This window comes from Callorhinus ursinus, unplaced genomic scaffold (assembly GCF_003265705.2).
Source record: "Callorhinus ursinus isolate GAN/ISIS: 27379988/994484 unplaced genomic scaffold, GSC_fseal_2.0 scaffold44, whole genome shotgun sequence".
NCBI lineage: Eukaryota > Metazoa > Chordata > Mammalia > Carnivora > Otariidae > Callorhinus > Callorhinus ursinus.
The window spans coordinates 3,729,307-3,745,975 of NW_027397106.1; the positions used below are offsets into that span (position 1 = coordinate 3,729,307).

General features: G+C 47.5%; 1 protein-coding gene across 1 annotated transcript; it reads left to right on the forward strand.

Annotated features, from left to right (window-relative positions):
• The first annotated feature begins 1,311 nt into the window (after positions 1–1,311).
• On the forward strand, positions 1,312–16,367 carry SMAGP (small cell adhesion glycoprotein). The gene is made up of 5 exons (XM_025883328.1): positions 1,312–1,410; positions 1,714–1,911; positions 2,649–2,718; positions 14,844–14,924; positions 15,626–16,367. Exons 1-5 carry the CDS (start codon positions 1,312–1,314, stop codon positions 15,802–15,804), a joined length of 627 nt encoding a protein of 208 aa, XP_025739113.1. The 3' UTR covers positions 15,805–16,367.
• The last annotated feature ends 302 nt before the right edge of the window (positions 16,368–16,669 follow it).

Sequence of the window (16,669 nt, forward strand, 5' to 3'; positions counted from 1 at the left end):
ATTGTTAGTACGTAATGGAATATGCTATGGGGGAGATTAACCAGATAACAAAAAAATCTCAACCTTTCCTGGAATTCATGATCAGCTTGTCAGTAAATGCAAGCAATTACCACCTTCAAAATTTAACCCTTAGGATTTGAATTTCCTTTTCTGTTGGATATTCTTTTATCTGAGAACTAACCAGGCTGACATTTTTCTTAACTTACATACATCTTGCCTACGTGTTACTTTCTCTGCTTTTCTTGGTTGGATTGGTAGTTTTCCCACATATGGGCTTTCTTCTTCCTCATTGATAACTACTGTGCCTTTAAAAATATATTTAAATAAAATGCATTTCATCAACTTACTCTGTTTTTTCCTCTGGTTTTTACCAACCAAATAATATCTTTAGCAATGAAAGCAACCACTCTTGCTTATTTTATGTTTTCGCTTTTTTCCTCACACTATGCTTCTATTCTGAGATTTTTCTGTCAGTCTTTACTCCCCAAATGAACATGCACCAGACCTATCAGTCTATATAAATACTGATTTCCAAAACTAGAGAACTCCTCACAGGAATAAGCAAGCAAGGAAATCTGTATCACTGGCAGAATAACCTGTCCTAACCCTAAATAGGAAGAGAGTCCAAACCCTAAATAGGAAGCCAAGATAAAAATAGCTAGCATTTACTGAGCACTTACTATGTGCCAGGTAAGGTTCTAATGCTTTAGACGTATTAACTCATTCTCTCCCCCCAGTAACTTCCTGAGACAGGTATGGCCCTAGGTAGAGAAATGAAACCCAAGTCGCGTGTCTAAGATAACACAGCAGAGCGCATTCCAGAGCCTGTGTTTATAGTATTACAACCTTGGTCACTGAGTTCATTAATTTGGGAACATTCCCTGCCACAGAGAAGTGAGTCAAGATGGCTAAAGTATGGCATTGATGAACAGTTAAATTGAGGTGCTCACCATGTGCTAAACGTGTGGCTATGGTATGGCTTCACTTCGGGGACGAGGGAACAGATTTTAGAGACGTTAAGTAATTCGCCCAGAGCGACACAGCTAACAAGCGGCGGGGCTGGGACTGTTTGAATCCAAAGTCCACGACGCTCTTAACCTCTATACTAAACGGCCTCAGAAGAACGTCAGACGAGGAGGATCCGGATGGGGCACCGGTCCCCTCCCCACCAGTGCTCCCAGCTTCCCGGCCGCGGTGCGCCTGAGTTAGCTTACACTCCAAGATTCTGGACACCGAGCTTATTTACGTAAATGATAGGCAAACGCAAGTAAATGTAACTTTCCACATCTGCTGGAAATTCAGATTACGTCGATGGGGGGCAAGCGGACAGATCCCAGTTATCCCAGTTCCGATCCCACGCCGTCTGGAGCCTCGGGCCGAAGGAGGAAGCGGCTCCGGGTGGAGAGTAAAGTGACAGTCGGACAAGGAAAAGCAGCCTTTCCTCCCGGGGGAGCAGAGGCGGCCGGGCAGGCAGAGGGAACCTGCAGAGGGCGGTTTCTCTCCTCTTTTCCTGTCCCACCCAGTCGGCCGGTCCCTCCACCCCCACTGCCGGCCGGCCTCCGCCGCTCGCTCCGCGCGTCCGTCCGCGGCTTCCTCCCGCTCTGTGTCCCTCGGCGGCTCTCCGCGAACCTCCGCCTTTCCCGCCCCCGGCGAGTTCAAAAGGACGCGCGGAGTGGCGCCGGGCCCTCCCCCGGCCGCCCGTCCGACTGGTAGGTTGAGCACGCGGAGGAGGGCATCGGGGGAGGGCGAGGCCAGGCGAGCCCGGGGGCCGCACGTACACCGCCGTCGCCTCGGCCGCCGGAGCGACGCGAGCCCAGAGCGGCCGGAGCCTCTCCCGTCGCGGCCGCTCGGAGCGGGCTGCTCGGACGGACGGCCGCGCGCGCCGCGGGCTGCCCCGGCAGCCGTGTGCCGGTAACGCGGGAGGGCCGGGGCGGGAGGCGGGGCCGAGACCGGTCGCCGGGTCGTCGCCTCGCGAGCCTCGACGTCCGCGCGGGGCGCCGAGTCCCGGGCCGGGCCAAGTGGGGTCGGCGCTACCGGCCGGCCGGTGGGGTTCGGCAGGCAGGGGAGGGCTGGCGGGGGGAGCGGGCCCGCGCGGGACAGCGGCTGGTCGGGGACAGGCCTGAAGGGGACTGAGGCCCCTCACCTCCACGTTCAAGTGTCTGGCTCCCGGCCCCCAGGCCCCGGCCCTGCCCTGCCCCCACGCGGGCACCGGAGCCGTCGCGTCCTGCCCTCCCGGCCCTCTCCTGACCCCTAGTGGACGGTTGCGCGCAGACTCGCGGCTCGGGGAAGAGCGGGGTACCTGTGCCTGCAGCTTGGTGAAACTGGGTCCGCTGTTAATTTGCATAGCTTCGCCTAACTTTCTCAGGCCGGGAGAAATCCCTTAGGTAAATGTGGTGGCCAGGTGAAAGGATCTCGGGGTAGTACGGTCAAAGGCAACCCACACCAAGTACCAGAGGTCTCGGCTCTGCTCTTGGCACCTGCAGCCTGAAGAGATACTCAGGGAAACCAAAAGGGAAGGGTTTAGGACTAGCCCCATGGGGGAAGGAATCCGGGAAAACCCGGCCCTTTCAGAGGCTTTCCTGGGACTTCGGCGTCTCCAGCCCCAGTAGGGGCCCACCTCACGCCTGTCTTTGTCCCTCTTCATACAGATCTGCCTCTCCCTGGTGCCCAATCCTCTTGCTGCAATGACTAGCCTGCTAACCACGCCTTCTCCAGGAGGTAGGTGAAGGCCTTTCCCGATACGAATGGTAGAGACTTGTTAATATTCCCCCACCTCCAGCCCAGGCCTGGAATTCCCTGAGCCTCAGCCCAGATGCAGTGACCCTCCTACTTCCCTGTGCCGGCCTCACACCGGAAAAGGTCCTGGGAAGCTGGGAAGCTGCGGAGGGCAACCAAAATGCTTGCTTTGGTGCAGTTTGAATCTGAAATCACATGGACCTGGGCCAGTTCCCAGTGCTACCACTTAAAGCTTTGTGACCTTCAGTGAGTGATCCATTCTCTAAGCTCCAGTTTTCTCATTTGTAAAAGGGGGAAATGGTACCTATCTTATGAGCTTATTCATGAAGATTAATGAGATAACCCATATAAAACACCTAGCACAGTGCCTCATATCTAGTAAGCACTCAGTAACATTGGTTATTATTATTAACGGGTGCTTGTTAGAGACCCACCTTTTCCTGGAAAGGAATTCTGCCTGCTTTTTAATTCCACTCCTCTGATGATACACTCCAGCATCAAAATCCATTGGTTCCTGGAGCTATCTATGCTCAGGCAGGGATCCACCTCATCACATTGAGAAAGAATTCCCGCCTTTTGTTTAGTAACCAAGCTGAGCCAGACAAACCATCAGATAGTCACTGATGGTTTTCGTTGTGTACGGTAGGGTAAGGGAGGAACCAAACCTTGGTTGGTCTATGTACCTCTGTTTTCAGGTACGCGGCCTCATTCGTCATTCATTAGGACACACTATCTACTATACTGATGTGAAAACGAGTGACAACCCCAGGGAAGTTGAAGACACTGTCCTCTGTGACCATGAAGCACATAATTCGGAATGTCCATTATCCAGGGAGAGACAAGAGGGAGAAGTGGATCGAAGTCTAGATTGGTCAGCAAAGGCTTCATGAGTGGGGAATGGAACGGGAGGGAGCACTTAACCTTGAAGAATGGATGTGGTTTGTACAGACCAAGAAGGGTGCAGTGGCTGTTCCAGATCAAGTTAGTGCCATGCGTTGAGACCACAGATTGCATCTTTCCCAGAAGGTGTTCTGGAGGAAAAGGCAGAGGACCTCTAGAATAAACCTACCCATAGGGAAAAGAGGTGATGCTTTGGCAGCTAAGTGAGAAGTTAGGACTTGGGCAAATTTTCCCTTTTTTTTTTTAATTTGTGGTAAAATATACATAATATGTTATTATTTTAACCATGTTTTGGTAGTTTGGCGGCATGAAGTATTGATTAACATTCACGCTGTTGTTCAGTCGTCATTACCGTCCATCTCCAGAACTGTATCATCTTCCCAAACTGAAACTGTATCGATTAAACAGTAGCTCCCCATTCCCCCTCCCTCCGGCTCCTAATGACCAGCATTTTACTTTCTATCTGTGTAAATTTGACTAGGTACCTCATATAAGTGGAATCATACAATATTTGTCATTTTTTTTTAAAAGATTTTATTTATTTGACAGAGAGACACAGCGAGAGCAGGAACACAAGCAGGGGGAGTGGGAGAGGGAGAAGCAGGCTTCCCGCAGAGCAGGGAGCCCAATGCGGGGCTCGATCCCAGGACCCTGGGACCATGACCTGAGCCGAAGGCAGACGCTTAATGACTGAGCCACCCAGGTGCCCCCAGTACTTGTCATTTTGTATCTAGCTTTTTCACTTAGCATCTCAAGTCCGTCCATGTTGTAGCATGTGTCAGAATGTCCTTCTTTTTAAGGCTGGATAATATCATGCATGCGTCATTATATATACATGTACTATATCATTTTGTTTATCCATTCATCCATCAAGAGATTACTTCCACCCTTTGGCTATCGTGAACAAGGCTGCTAGGGATATGGGTATACAAATTTCTTCTCGAGTACCTACTTTCAGTTCTTTCAGGTATATACCCAGAAGTGGAATTGCTGGATCACGTGGTAATTCTGCTTAATTTTTTGAGGAACTGCCACACTGTTGTCCACAGCGGCTGCACCATGTTGTATCCCACCAGCAGTGTGCAGGGTTCTGATTTCTCCACACCTCACCAACACTTGTTCTTTTCTTTCTTTCTTTTTTTTTATAGTAGCATTCCTAGTGGGTGTGAAGTGCTATCTCTTTGTGGTTTTGATTTACATTTCCCTAATGATTAGTGATATTGAGCATCTTTTCTTGTGCCATCTGCATATCTTTTTTTTTTTTAATATCTCCTTTAGAGAAATCTCTATTCAAGTCCTTACCCATTTTTTAATTGGCTTGTTTTGTTGTTGTTGTTTCTCATCTTGCTTATTCCTTATCCCAGCCTCGTGAGCAGGTTTTATTCTCATTTTACAGAAGCAAAAACTGAGGTTCGGGGTAATTAAGAAATTTTCAGAGGTTAAATTCTCCCAAGGTCGTGTGGCTAATAAAGGCCGAGGCAGGATTTTGTGCCCAGTACTGATTTACTCCAAAGCCTGTGTCCTCTCTGTCACGGTACACCGCTCTGAGTCTCACTGCACCCCACTGGCCCAAGCCCAGGAAAGAGAAGAAAAGAGAAAGGAAGTAGAATTCCAGGGCGGGTTCCCATGGAAAGGAGAATTGAGGGAACCGCCCTTTGTTGGGCAGGTCTAGAGCAAATTAAGTAGGTTGGCAGACTCAGGTGGCAAAGGATGTGATGCCTCAGTGATAAGAGATTTAGCCTGAAAACAATGGCCACAAAGAAGCCAACAGGTATCTGGGTTAACAACAACCAAAAAAAGGGTACATAAGCAAAGTAGATCTTGAGGTTCATTTGCAATTGGTTAGGATTTGAGTGGAGCCTCAAATCTTGTTGTGTTCCTCTACCCCAAGCCCCCTACCTGAGAGAAAAATGGTGTTACAGTCCTTCCAAGCCTGAGGAGAGGGAAGGAAGGGAGTAAAATTACCATTCCTTTGTTTGGACAGGAAGACAGGAGAGAAATGGTGTCGGAACAGGAGATAATGGGGGGGAGAGCTGTGAGCCATTCACCCCCTTTTATGCCAGGCTTCCTGAACTTAAGTTTACTTTGTTGTTGTTTATTTTTTCGTTAAAAAGCTATTACATGCCCCTCAAGGAATAGCCTTCTAGACCTTTTTTATGTATATGCAGACATATATATGTGTATGTGTGTGTTTATAGTTCCATTTTAATTTACTTTTTTTCAAACACGTAATCTTCTACACATTCCTGCCCTAGCAATTTGCTTTTTTCATCTCACCATATATCCCTTGCCAGTAATTACAGATCCACGTCATTCCTTTTGACAACTGTATAGTGTTTCCAGACTGAATGGCCTGTAATTTACTTAATCATTCCTCTGCTGATGGACATTCAGATATGCGTCACTCTTGCAAACAGTACTATAGTGAACACCCTTTCCATTCTGCAGTAAAATTCAGGGAACCAAACCCAGTGGACACGTCAACTAAAATGGTTAGCTGAGGCAGAGCAGAGATGTTTCCAGAACCTGGAGAGTTGATAGTGCGTGGTGGAAAAATACCTTGGAATGAGGAGATAGATTTGAAGCCCAGCTCAGCCAGCAGCTCAGTGACCCTGGGCTGGTTGATGCAATTTGCTGAGCTTGTACATAATGATAATACCAACCCTGCTTACATCATGACTGTGAAGTAGAGATAAAATAATGTATGTTTCATAAACTGTAAATAACAAATATAGATTACAGCTCTGTTTTCTTTTTTTTCTTTTTAATTTTAAGTAGGCTCCACGCCCAGCATGGGGCTTGAACTCACGACTTTTAGACCCTTAGATTAAGAGTCACATACATGCTCTACCAAATGAGCCAGCCAGGCGCCCCCATAGATTACAGTTCTGGCACTTGAAACCTGAAGACCCTAGCTCCTTAGCACCTAGCTGTTTCACTTAGTCTGAAACAGCTCTTTTATGCAGAGTGGAGTTCAAAAATTTGATTTTTTAAAAATATTTTATTTATTTATTTGACAGAGAGACAGCGAGAGAGGGAACACAAGCAGGGGGAGTGGGAGAGGGAGAAGCAGGCTTCCCACGGAGCAGGGAGACCGATGTGGGACTCGATCCCAGGACTCTGGGATCATGACCTGAGCCGAAGGCAGACACACTCAACAACTGAGTCACCCAGGGGCCCTTGATTTTTTTTTTTTAAGTAAACATTTTATTTTGGAGTAATTTTAGATTTACAGAAAAGTTGCAAAAAATAATATAGAAAGTTCCCATATACCCTCCAGCCAGTTTTCCCTAATGTCAGTATCTTATATGACCATGGCATGTTGTGAAAACCAAGAAATTAACATTGGTATAGTACTGATAACTAAACTACAGCCTTTGCTGAGATTTCACCTGTTCAAAAATTTGATTTTAAAGAGAATTCTGATAGAACACTTTCAATTTATAAAAATTCCAAAATTAAGGCTGAGAAAAGTCCTCAGGGTCAGCTAGTCAAACCACCCATTCTGTGCTAGAATTCTCTCTCCAGTACCCCATGAAGCATCTGGCCAGTTTTGCTCTTCCTTCTCTGGGAGAGACCTCTCTGTCCCATTAGTTTCTGCCAGTGGTCCTCTTGCACAGGTCATCCCTTGACATATTTGAAGGTAGCATTCAAGTTCTAGGCTCTCCCTAAGTTTCCTTGCTGGGCTTTCTCTTACCAGCTTTCCTTATCTGATACAGTTTCCAAGCCATTCACTTTGTTGGCTGCTCACCACACAAAACTGTCATACCCAGATTCAGCAGTCTAAGAGTGGCACAAAGTAGGGCCGCACTGTTGTCTCCATTGAAGAGCCCCATTATATTAATGGTGCCTAGAAAAACAGCAAGTTTTAAATTTTTTAAGATTATAGAAGAACAGGGCGCCTAGGTGGCTCAGTCGTTAAGCGTCTGCCTTCGGCTCAGGTTATGATCCCAGCGTTCTGGGATCGAACCCCACATCAGGCTCCCTGCTCAGGGGGAAGCCTGCTTCTCCCTCTCCCACTCCCCCTGCTTGTGTCCCTACTCTCGCTGTGTCTATCTCTGTCAAATAAATAAATAAAATCTTTAAAAAAAAAGATTATAAAAGAACAGTTGACCCTTGAAAACATGGGGACTAGGGGCGCTAGTCCCCCCACACAGTCAAAAATCCATGTATAACTTTTGACTCTCACAAAACTTAACTACTAATAGCCTACTGTTGACCGAAAGCCTTACCAGTAGCCGTCAGTTAACACATTTTATATGGTATATGTACTACATACTGTATTCTTGCAATAAAGGAAGCTAGAGAAAAGAAAATGTTAAGATCATCAGAGAAAAATGCATTTACAGTACTGTGCTGTACTTATGGAGGGAAATCCACTTTGTATGTGGGTCCATGCAGTTCAAACCCATGTTGTTCAAGAGTCAACTGCATTTATCATCGTAAGAAATTTGGGAGATAAAGGAAAGCATATAGAAAAAAAGAAAAACCATCCAAAATTCTGCAACCTAGCTGTCACTCTTGTTGCCATTTGAGGGTATTATCCTTCCAATGCCCGTGGCTTTTGGGTGATCTCACTGTAAGTCTTTTTTTATATGTGCTGCTGCCAAGCCATAGCATCTCCATTCTTTCTTCGTCAGTAGTTGAACAAGACTGAGGAATCTCAAATTCTCATCTTGTTCAGTTTGGCCCATTTCTCCAGTCATTTGAAATCTCTCTGTTTATCAACTTATTAGCTGCCCCTCTTGTTTGGAGACTTGCACAAATTTGCCACACCTCTCCTGGGCCTGCAGGAGTCTGCGTTTATGCAAAGGGCACGAAGCACTTCCACATGCAGCTTATGCAGAAGGCACAAGCAGGCCACCAAAACAAAAGATCTTGCAAAGAATTTAAGATCTTGCAAAGAATTTAATATGCAGTGTATTAGAAAAGTCAAGCAAAAAAGCCAGAGTTATTACCATCAGGGACAAATGATACTGAACTTTCTTATGCCTGTCTTGCAATGTAGTATTTTTATTTTGAATTACAGGAAGACCTCAGATTTGGTCCTGGCATGGTTTGACATAACAGTATCAATTCAAAAAGAACTAAGGTCAAATCCCAGTGGAAGAATTTGTGGTTAGACTTGGACCACTTCATTCCTTGATGGTCAATTTCTACTCCACTTAGTCCTGATAGCCAGGCTGTATTACTCCGCAGGATATTATAAAGTCTTTTAAAACATATTTATTTATTTATTGTGGAGAGAGAGAAAGAAAGTGAGCATAAGCAGGGGGAGCAGCAGAGGGAGAGGGAGAGAAGCAGACTCCCTGCTGAGCAGGGAGCCTGATGCGAGGCTCCATTCCAGGACCCTGAGATCATGACCTCAGGCGAAACCAAGAGTCAGACGCTTAACTGACTGAGCCACCCAGGCACCCCTATTATAAACAGCCTTATCCGGGTCCTGTGATAAGACACTATTTACTCCTACAGCACCTTCGGCTCTCCCATCCTCACTCTCAATAGATGACCTTGCATTCTGTTTTCTTGAGCAAATTAACGTCCTCAGAAAGAACTGCCCAAGGCCCCCACTGCCCCCATCTCTCCACCACCTGCCTCTGTGCCCACGTGCATGTCAGTAGCATGCACTCCGCTCTGTCTGCAGCCAGCCCCTCTTTCTGGGCACTGGACCCCATCCCTCCAAGGACGCGGTTGCAGCCACTGACCTCCCTCATGCATCCCCAGCAGTTCCCTCTCTTCCGACTTACGCCTATCCTTCCTATTTGTACATAAACATGCTGTCGTTTCTCCCATCCATGAAAAACCAAACAAAAAATTTGAGCTCCCTTCCTCCTCCAGCGTCAGGAGGAACTCCCATTTCTCTGCTCACATTTACAGAAAAAAGAGTTTATCTATATTCTGCCTCCAGTTCCTCTTCTTCCTCTTTTTTTTCTTGAATCCAGTGTCAGCCAGGGCCTTACACACAGCACGTCACCGGAGCGTCTCTTGTCTGGGTCATTCATGAGCCCTGCATAGCGAAACCCAGTAGTCCTTGCACTTGATCTCTTTGGCTGCTACATCTCAGTCTTCTTTGTTCTTTCCTTTCTGAGCTCAGCCCTTGGGCCTCTTTATCGGTACTTATTCCCTCGGTGAGCTCACCTATTTTTCGGGGGCTGAAATATGCTGACTTTTTAAATCTCCAGTCCAGACCTCTTCCCAAAATTCCAGTCTTAACAGCCGCCCTTGGGTGTCTAATAAGCAGTCATGTCCAAAATTGAACTCGGATCTTCCCTTCCAAATCTGTTCCTCCTGCAGGCTTCCCAGCTCGGGTGACACCATGCCTTCCTTCCCTCCAGTCACTCAAGCCCCAAACCTTGGTGTCATCCTTGACTCCACCCCATACCCCATCAGTCTTGGTGTCGAATGTATCCAGAATCCTACCACTGTTTCACTGGGCTACACTGGGCTTCCTCACAACGTGGTGGGCTCAGTGTTTCAAAAGCATGGTCTTTGGAATTTCAGGCCCTACCCCAGACCCCCTGAATCATTTTAACAAGATCCCTAGGAGATTCCTATGCACAACAGAGGTTGAGAAGCACTGCTTTGGAATATAGATCCAGTCTGTGCCCCAAAACCTCTATGAGGTTCTCATTTCAGTCACTGAAAAAGCCAAATCCCTTCCATGGCCTGCAGCACCCATAGTATACAGGCCCCTCAATTTCATCTCCTCTTGCTTCTCCCTTGCTCTGTTCAGTGACCTCTGTGCTGTGCCTTAAGCATGCCAAGCATGCAACAGCCCCAGTGCTTTTCTTTCTTTTTTTTTTTTAAGATTTTATTTATTTGACAGAGAGAGACACAGCGAGAGAGGGAACACAAGCAGGGGGAGTGGGAGAGGGAGAAGCAGGCTTCCCGCGGAGCCGGGAGCCCGATGCGGGGCTCAATCCCAGGACCCTGGGATCATGACCTGAGCCGAAGGCAGGTGCTTAACTGACTGAGCCACCCAGGTGCCCATCCTGCTCTTTTTTCCTACATAGCACTAATCAGTATGTAATACAGTATATCTTTTTCTTATTTTATTTATTGTCCATCTTCTCAGAATGTAAACTGTATGAAGAAAAGTTTTTTAATTACAGTAAAATTATACATAACATAAAACTTACAATATTTAAGTATACCATTAAGTATATTCACACCCAAACTGAACTCTCTACCCATTAAACAACAACTCCTATCCCAGGGCCTCTGGCTGGCTCATTCGGTAAAACATGCAGCTCTTGATCTCCGGATTTTAAGTTCAAGCCCCACATTGGGTGGAGAGATTACTTAAAAATAAAATCTTAAAAAAAAAAAAGTAGTAACAGCTACCCATCCCCTCTCCCCCCAGTTCCTGACAACCACTATTCTACTTCCTGTCCCTATGAATCTGGCTATTCTCGGTACCTCATCTAAGTGGCATCCATTCTGTAGCGTATGTCAGAACTTCCTTTGTTATATTACTCAGCCTTAAAAACAAAGGAAATTCTGACACGTGCTACAAAATGGGTGAGCCTTTGTTCCTGAGGTGTGTGCTTCCTCCTTTTAGAATTAGATGCCAGAGAGTCTTTGCTTCCAACAGAGACCATTTTCATCAGAAGTAAAAATCTGATGTAGGGTCCGCCTTCTTCATTACTCGGTTGTCTTCGTCTAGAGGTAAATTTCTTTGTACCTCCTTCATTTTGTACTTAACTGCTTCACCAGATGGCTTCCAACCAAAAACTGCATCCACGAAGGAGGCTTTTTTTTTGGTGTGTGTGTCTTTTTTTTTTTTTTTTTTTTTTACTATTTTATGTATTTATTTGAGAGAGAGAGATAGCGAGAGAGAACGGGAGCGGGAGCGGGGGTGGGGCCAGAGGGGGAGAAGCAGGCTCCTGGCCAAGCAGGGAGCCCCACGCAGGACTCGATCCCAGGAGCCTGGGATCATGACCTGGGCTGAAGGCAGACGCTTAACCCACTGAGCCACCCAGGGACCCCGAACTGTATGTTCCTGCAGGTCTTTCTACATTGCCAAAATGTGCTCTTCGGTTGTAGCGAGCTTGCCTCTGAGCACCTCAAGCGTTAAAGTTAAGAAGGATGTTGCCTGTGAGGCAAAATGTCTTCCCCGTTACACAGACGTCACGGCCCGCTCACCAGTTGCCCCTGAGCCAGTCCGCATTAAGGACGCACTCTGTGGCACGACAGCGTGTAGCGGATTGTGGTCGGCTGGTGTTTCTCCCGCCTTTACCCCTGTTTTTTAAACCCTTGAGCTTTCTGGAAAGCTTGTTTTGCTGCCCCGTGGTAATCTCTGGGAAAAAAGAAAAGGACATAGTAGGAAGGATTAGTATAAATACCTTGCTTGGGCTTTGGAGCGTGTAGTCCTGGATTCAGATCTTGGCTCCATGCACTGTTCCATCATGTGTGACATGAGCCATGCCATTTAACTCTCCTGGGGCCTCGGGGTCCACATTAGCAAATAAAAACACCTACTTTGAAGTGATTGATGTAAGGATTAAGGAGTATGTCTATAAAGCACCCAGCACGAAGCAGGGACTTAGTAAATGGCAGCTGCTATAATTGGGATCATTTGCAGAATTTCCCAAATAGCAGTCATCTTCCATCCTCTGGGAGTCATATGTATCTGCCCTCTGAACCCTCACTGAGATTGAGCTCCATGGTCCAGTCCCTGGTTGACTTCATCACCGCCCCTTTCTCAGCATCTATGACTGTACCTCCGGCACATGGTAGGGGCAAAGTAAATTGCTGTTGATTGATTGAATTGAATCTTCTTAATCTTTATACTTAAGCTCCCGTACATAAACTATTCTTCTCAGTGCTTTGTATAGCTTACGTTTTCTAATGTTTAAGGAAGGCAAGACTAAGAGCATCTGTACAGCATTCTAGATCAATGGTGGGAAGATGAAGTGCAGCCCTGGGAGGTTTGGGGGAGGAAAGTGTGCATGGTGAGGGGCAGCAGTCTGAGGCAAGAATCAGGAGGGTAAAGTTCAAGGCTTCTCTTTGATGGAAGTCACAGCGTAATCTCAGAAGTGACAGCCCATCACTTTTGCTGTACTCTCTTTGTGAGAAGCAAGTCCCTGGGTCCAGCCCACACACAGGGAGAGGGGCTTACACAGGGTGTAAATAAACACCAGGCAGCGGGGACCATCCCGAGCCACCTCACCAGCTGCCCACCACACCTCTGTTTTGCAGTTCAAGAAACTAAAGCTCCAAGAGGTTTAGTAACGTCCTTAAGGTCACCTAGTAGTATGTTGGGGCAAGGTTCGAACCGAGACTAGCTTTCCCTTTTAAGCACTAAGCACAGAAACAGCGTCACTATGTGATTGCTTCCTGCGCTCTCATTCAGGCCTCATCGTTGCCCTGCAGGGTTGGTTAATGTCGCCCCCAGCGGCAGCAGGAGAGCAGGACCGCGCAGGAGGGAATCAGGAGACGTGACCCTGTGGCCTGGCCTTGGGAGTGGGGGGTTGCTCTAGGCAGCCCACCCCTGCTTTCTCTGTTGCAGGACCAGGTTCATCAGGCCCCTTCTTGGCCTGTGTGAAAAGACCCCTCAACACCATTGGCCCCTTTCAGCACTGCTCCCAGGCTCCCAGTCCCCCCGCTGGTGACTACATATCACTGGCCCTGGATGGAAACCTGAAGGCGGCAGGCATCGGAGGGGAGTCACGCTCCTGCACTGTGCTCAAGCTGCGCGGGCCCTTGTCCCTTTTACCTTGTAAACTCCTACCCCCTGCTTCAGTGGCCAGCTCACATCTCACTTCCTGGGAAGGCTGTGCCCTGCTGGAAGACTAGATCAAGGCCCTCTGTCCCGGGCTCTCCTGTGTGCCCGAGATCTCCTTTGTCTCGTGTATTGCGGTCATTAACCGTGAACCATGGCATGGTAGAGGGTCAGCTCCATGAAGGCAGGCCATTTGCTTACCATTATATCCCCAGTGTGCCTGGCCCCCAATACCTGATGAAGGGTAGGCGGTTAATGAGTGCTGCTATTATTTATTGAATGAATATTGAATAATGTCTCCTGTGGGCGATGTCAGGGTCAGCCAGCCCCTTTTCCCCAGGATACCTCTGTCCTGCAGTAACCTTTTTTTTTTTTTTTTTAAAGATTTTTATTTATTCATTTGCGGGAGAGACAGAGAGAGAAGAAGCAGGGGGAAAGGCAGAGGGAGAGGGAGAAGCAGACTCCCTGCTTAACAAGGAGCCCGATGCGGGACTCGATCCCAGGACCCTGGGATCATGACCTGAGCCGAAGGCAGACGCTTAACCATCTGAGCCACCCAGGCGCCCTGTCCTGCAGTAACCTTAACTCGGTGCCTTTTCAAATCCCTACACTAAAATGCTAACTAGGGACAGAAGTAAAGGGCTCCCTGACGGCCCATGTAAATACTTTTTTTTTTTAAAGATTTTATTTATTCACTTGAGACACAGAGATACAGAGAGAGAAAGAGAGCATGAGCAGGGAGAGAGGCAGAGGGAGAAGCAGGCTCCCCGCTGAGCCAGGAGCCCGATGTGGGTCCTGGGAACAAGTCCCACATCGGGCTCCCGGCTCAGCCGGAGGCCTGCTTCTCCCTCTCCCACTCCCCTGCTTGTGTTCCTGCTCTCGCTGTGTCTCTCTCTGTCAAATAAATAAATAAAATCTTTAAAAAAAAAAAACAAAACGAGTTTGTAAGAACATTAAAGAAATAGCTCTGCCAATATAATGTAAATATATATACATGTATATACACTCATCATTTGATCTCATCTGTGTAAGAGTATGCATTCCTAATAATAGCTTATCCTTATTGAGTTACCTCCTCCCTGTCACAACAACCCTAAAAAGCAGATGAAGACGCTAATGCACAGAGGGGTTAGGTAATTTTCTGAAGGTAACACAGCCAGTAAAGGACAGAGCTCAGAACCTCATCAGTTAGGCTCCAAAGCCCATACTCTTTTTTTTTTAAGATTTTGTTTATTTATTTGACAGAGAGAGTGAGAGAGCACAAGCAGGGGGAACAATTGAGGGAGAGGGAGAAGCAGGTTCCCCGCCAAGCAGGGAGCCCGATGCAGGGCTCGATCACAGGACCCTAGGACCATGACCTGAGCCGAAGGCAGACGCTTAACCATCTGAGCCACCCAGGTGCCCCTCCAAAGCCCATACTCTTAACCACTGTATGACAAAAGAATTCACCCCATTTCCTTTTTCACTTTTCTAAATTTTCTAGAAGAACTGGTGACCACCCCAATTCTTCAGGCCACTGAAGCCCTGTCCCCAGAAGCCGAGGCCAGCACAGCACTCATTGCAGGTAACAAAGGCCCTGAGCCAAATCCATTTTGAATTCAGGGGCTCTCTTGCTCCATAGACTGGCAACCCAGTGTAGTGATCAAGGATTTTCCCTATGCAGGAAAGCACCACAAATTGGAGACCAAATCCATTAATGGGCTCGTTTTGGCACGTAGGTTATCTTCTATGCACACACACAAGGCTATAAAAGACTTAGAGGCTTCACGCCCGAGACACTGCCAGTAAATGTGGGAAGCGGCCACAAATAGATATAGGTGTGTACGGGCAGTACACTCCAGTGTGCGGGTGGGGATGGGAACATGTGTGGTTTTGTCAGACGCGTGAGGACGAGGGTGGGAGGGATCAGAGAAAGCCCTGCAGGAGGCTGTGGATTTAAAAATGCCTTCCTGTTGGGATAAGCTATTTCCTGTTTCCCTCCTTCCTGTTTCTATCAGAACCATCAGGAACTGGTTGAGAGGGGGTGGTTTTGTTAGAAATCAAAAGCCATGTGTGTTTAGCTTAAGCCCCAGGACACTTCAGATTATCATGCACCGTGGAAGTGGGACTTGAGGGGGAATATGGATTTTGGAAGTGGACGCTGGTTAACTAGAACAGAAGGATCTTTATAAAAAGTGAGGGAATCGTTGAATTCGGGGGACCCCATGAATTACTGAGACATCCTCAATCCTGAACCATCTCTGCATTTTCCCTCTCCTTTCCAAGTTGTTATCACCGTGGTCTTCCTCACCCTGCTCTCAGTCGTGGTCTTGATCTTCTTTTACCTGTACAAGGACAAAGGCAGCTACGTCACCTACGAACCTGCAGAAGGCGAGCCCAGCGCCATCCTCCAAATGGAAAGTGACTCGGCCAAGGGCAGGGACAAGGAGGAATATTTCATCTAATGATTCCCGGGCCCCAAGGAGCTTCTCCAGGCTCCAGTGCTAACACACTATTTATTAGGTGAAAGTTTTATCTGAAACCAGTGAGAAGCATTGACTGATATGGGCAAACCTGAGCTCCTTCTAGGACACAGGCCCAAATGCCAACATCACTGATGCCAGGGACACAGAGAAAGCTGTTGATGACATCTTTAGCGAGGCCTTTGTAGTCTAGCTGGTTTCGGTGGCTGCCCAACAAGGTGGAGCAACACCAGGCCACATGAGCCCAGTCATCTTCACTTTTTTCAAGGTCAAAGGGAAGGAGAGTTAGGGTCGCTGGCTGCTCCTCTGTCCCCTACCTGGTCTGCTAGTGACAGCTGGAACAGAGATAGTGTCTGTAGAAGTTCTTCCCAGGTGCTGGATACCATGGTAAAAGGCCAAGCGGGGAGGGGCAGGAGACTATGGAGACCCCACCCCCTGATGAATGTGCTATATCTCCTAATCTGAGCCCTTCCTTTCCATATTCCCCAACAACCTTATACTGATGCTATTTTTATCACAATTAAAAATGTTCATTGACAGAGAAATCTGATTCTCGTGTGCAAGAAGTAACTACCTTTATATTCTGACTTATCCATACTGAAACTTTTTTGACATTTTCTTTTGCTTATTTAACTCGTTTGCATATGTTCTCTCCCAAACATAAAGAACCCTAGGGAAGTTTCAGAAGAAGTTCCCATTGGGCGCCTGGGTGGCTCAGTCGTAAGCGTCTGCCTTTTGGCTCAGGTCATGATCCCGGGATCCTGGGATCGAGTCCCGGATTGGGCTCCCTGCTCTGCGGGAGGCCTGCTTCTCCCTCTCCCACTCCCCCTGCTTGTGTTTCTGCTCT

Excerpts from the sequence above, each read along its gene's own strand:
- SMAGP (XM_025883328.1), top strand. The coding sequence starts at position 1,312 with ATGGGGGGCAAGCGGACAGATCCCAGTTATCCCAGTTCCGATCCCACG. Across the intron at positions 1,411-1,713 it reads GGCTCCGGGTGGAGAGTAAA|GTTGAGCACGCGGAGGAGGG; the intron begins GTGACAGTCGGA and ends TCCGACTGGTAG. Across the intron at positions 14,925-15,625 it reads CAGCACAGCACTCATTGCAG|TTGTTATCACCGTGGTCTTC; the intron begins GTAACAAAGGCC and ends CTCCTTTCCAAG.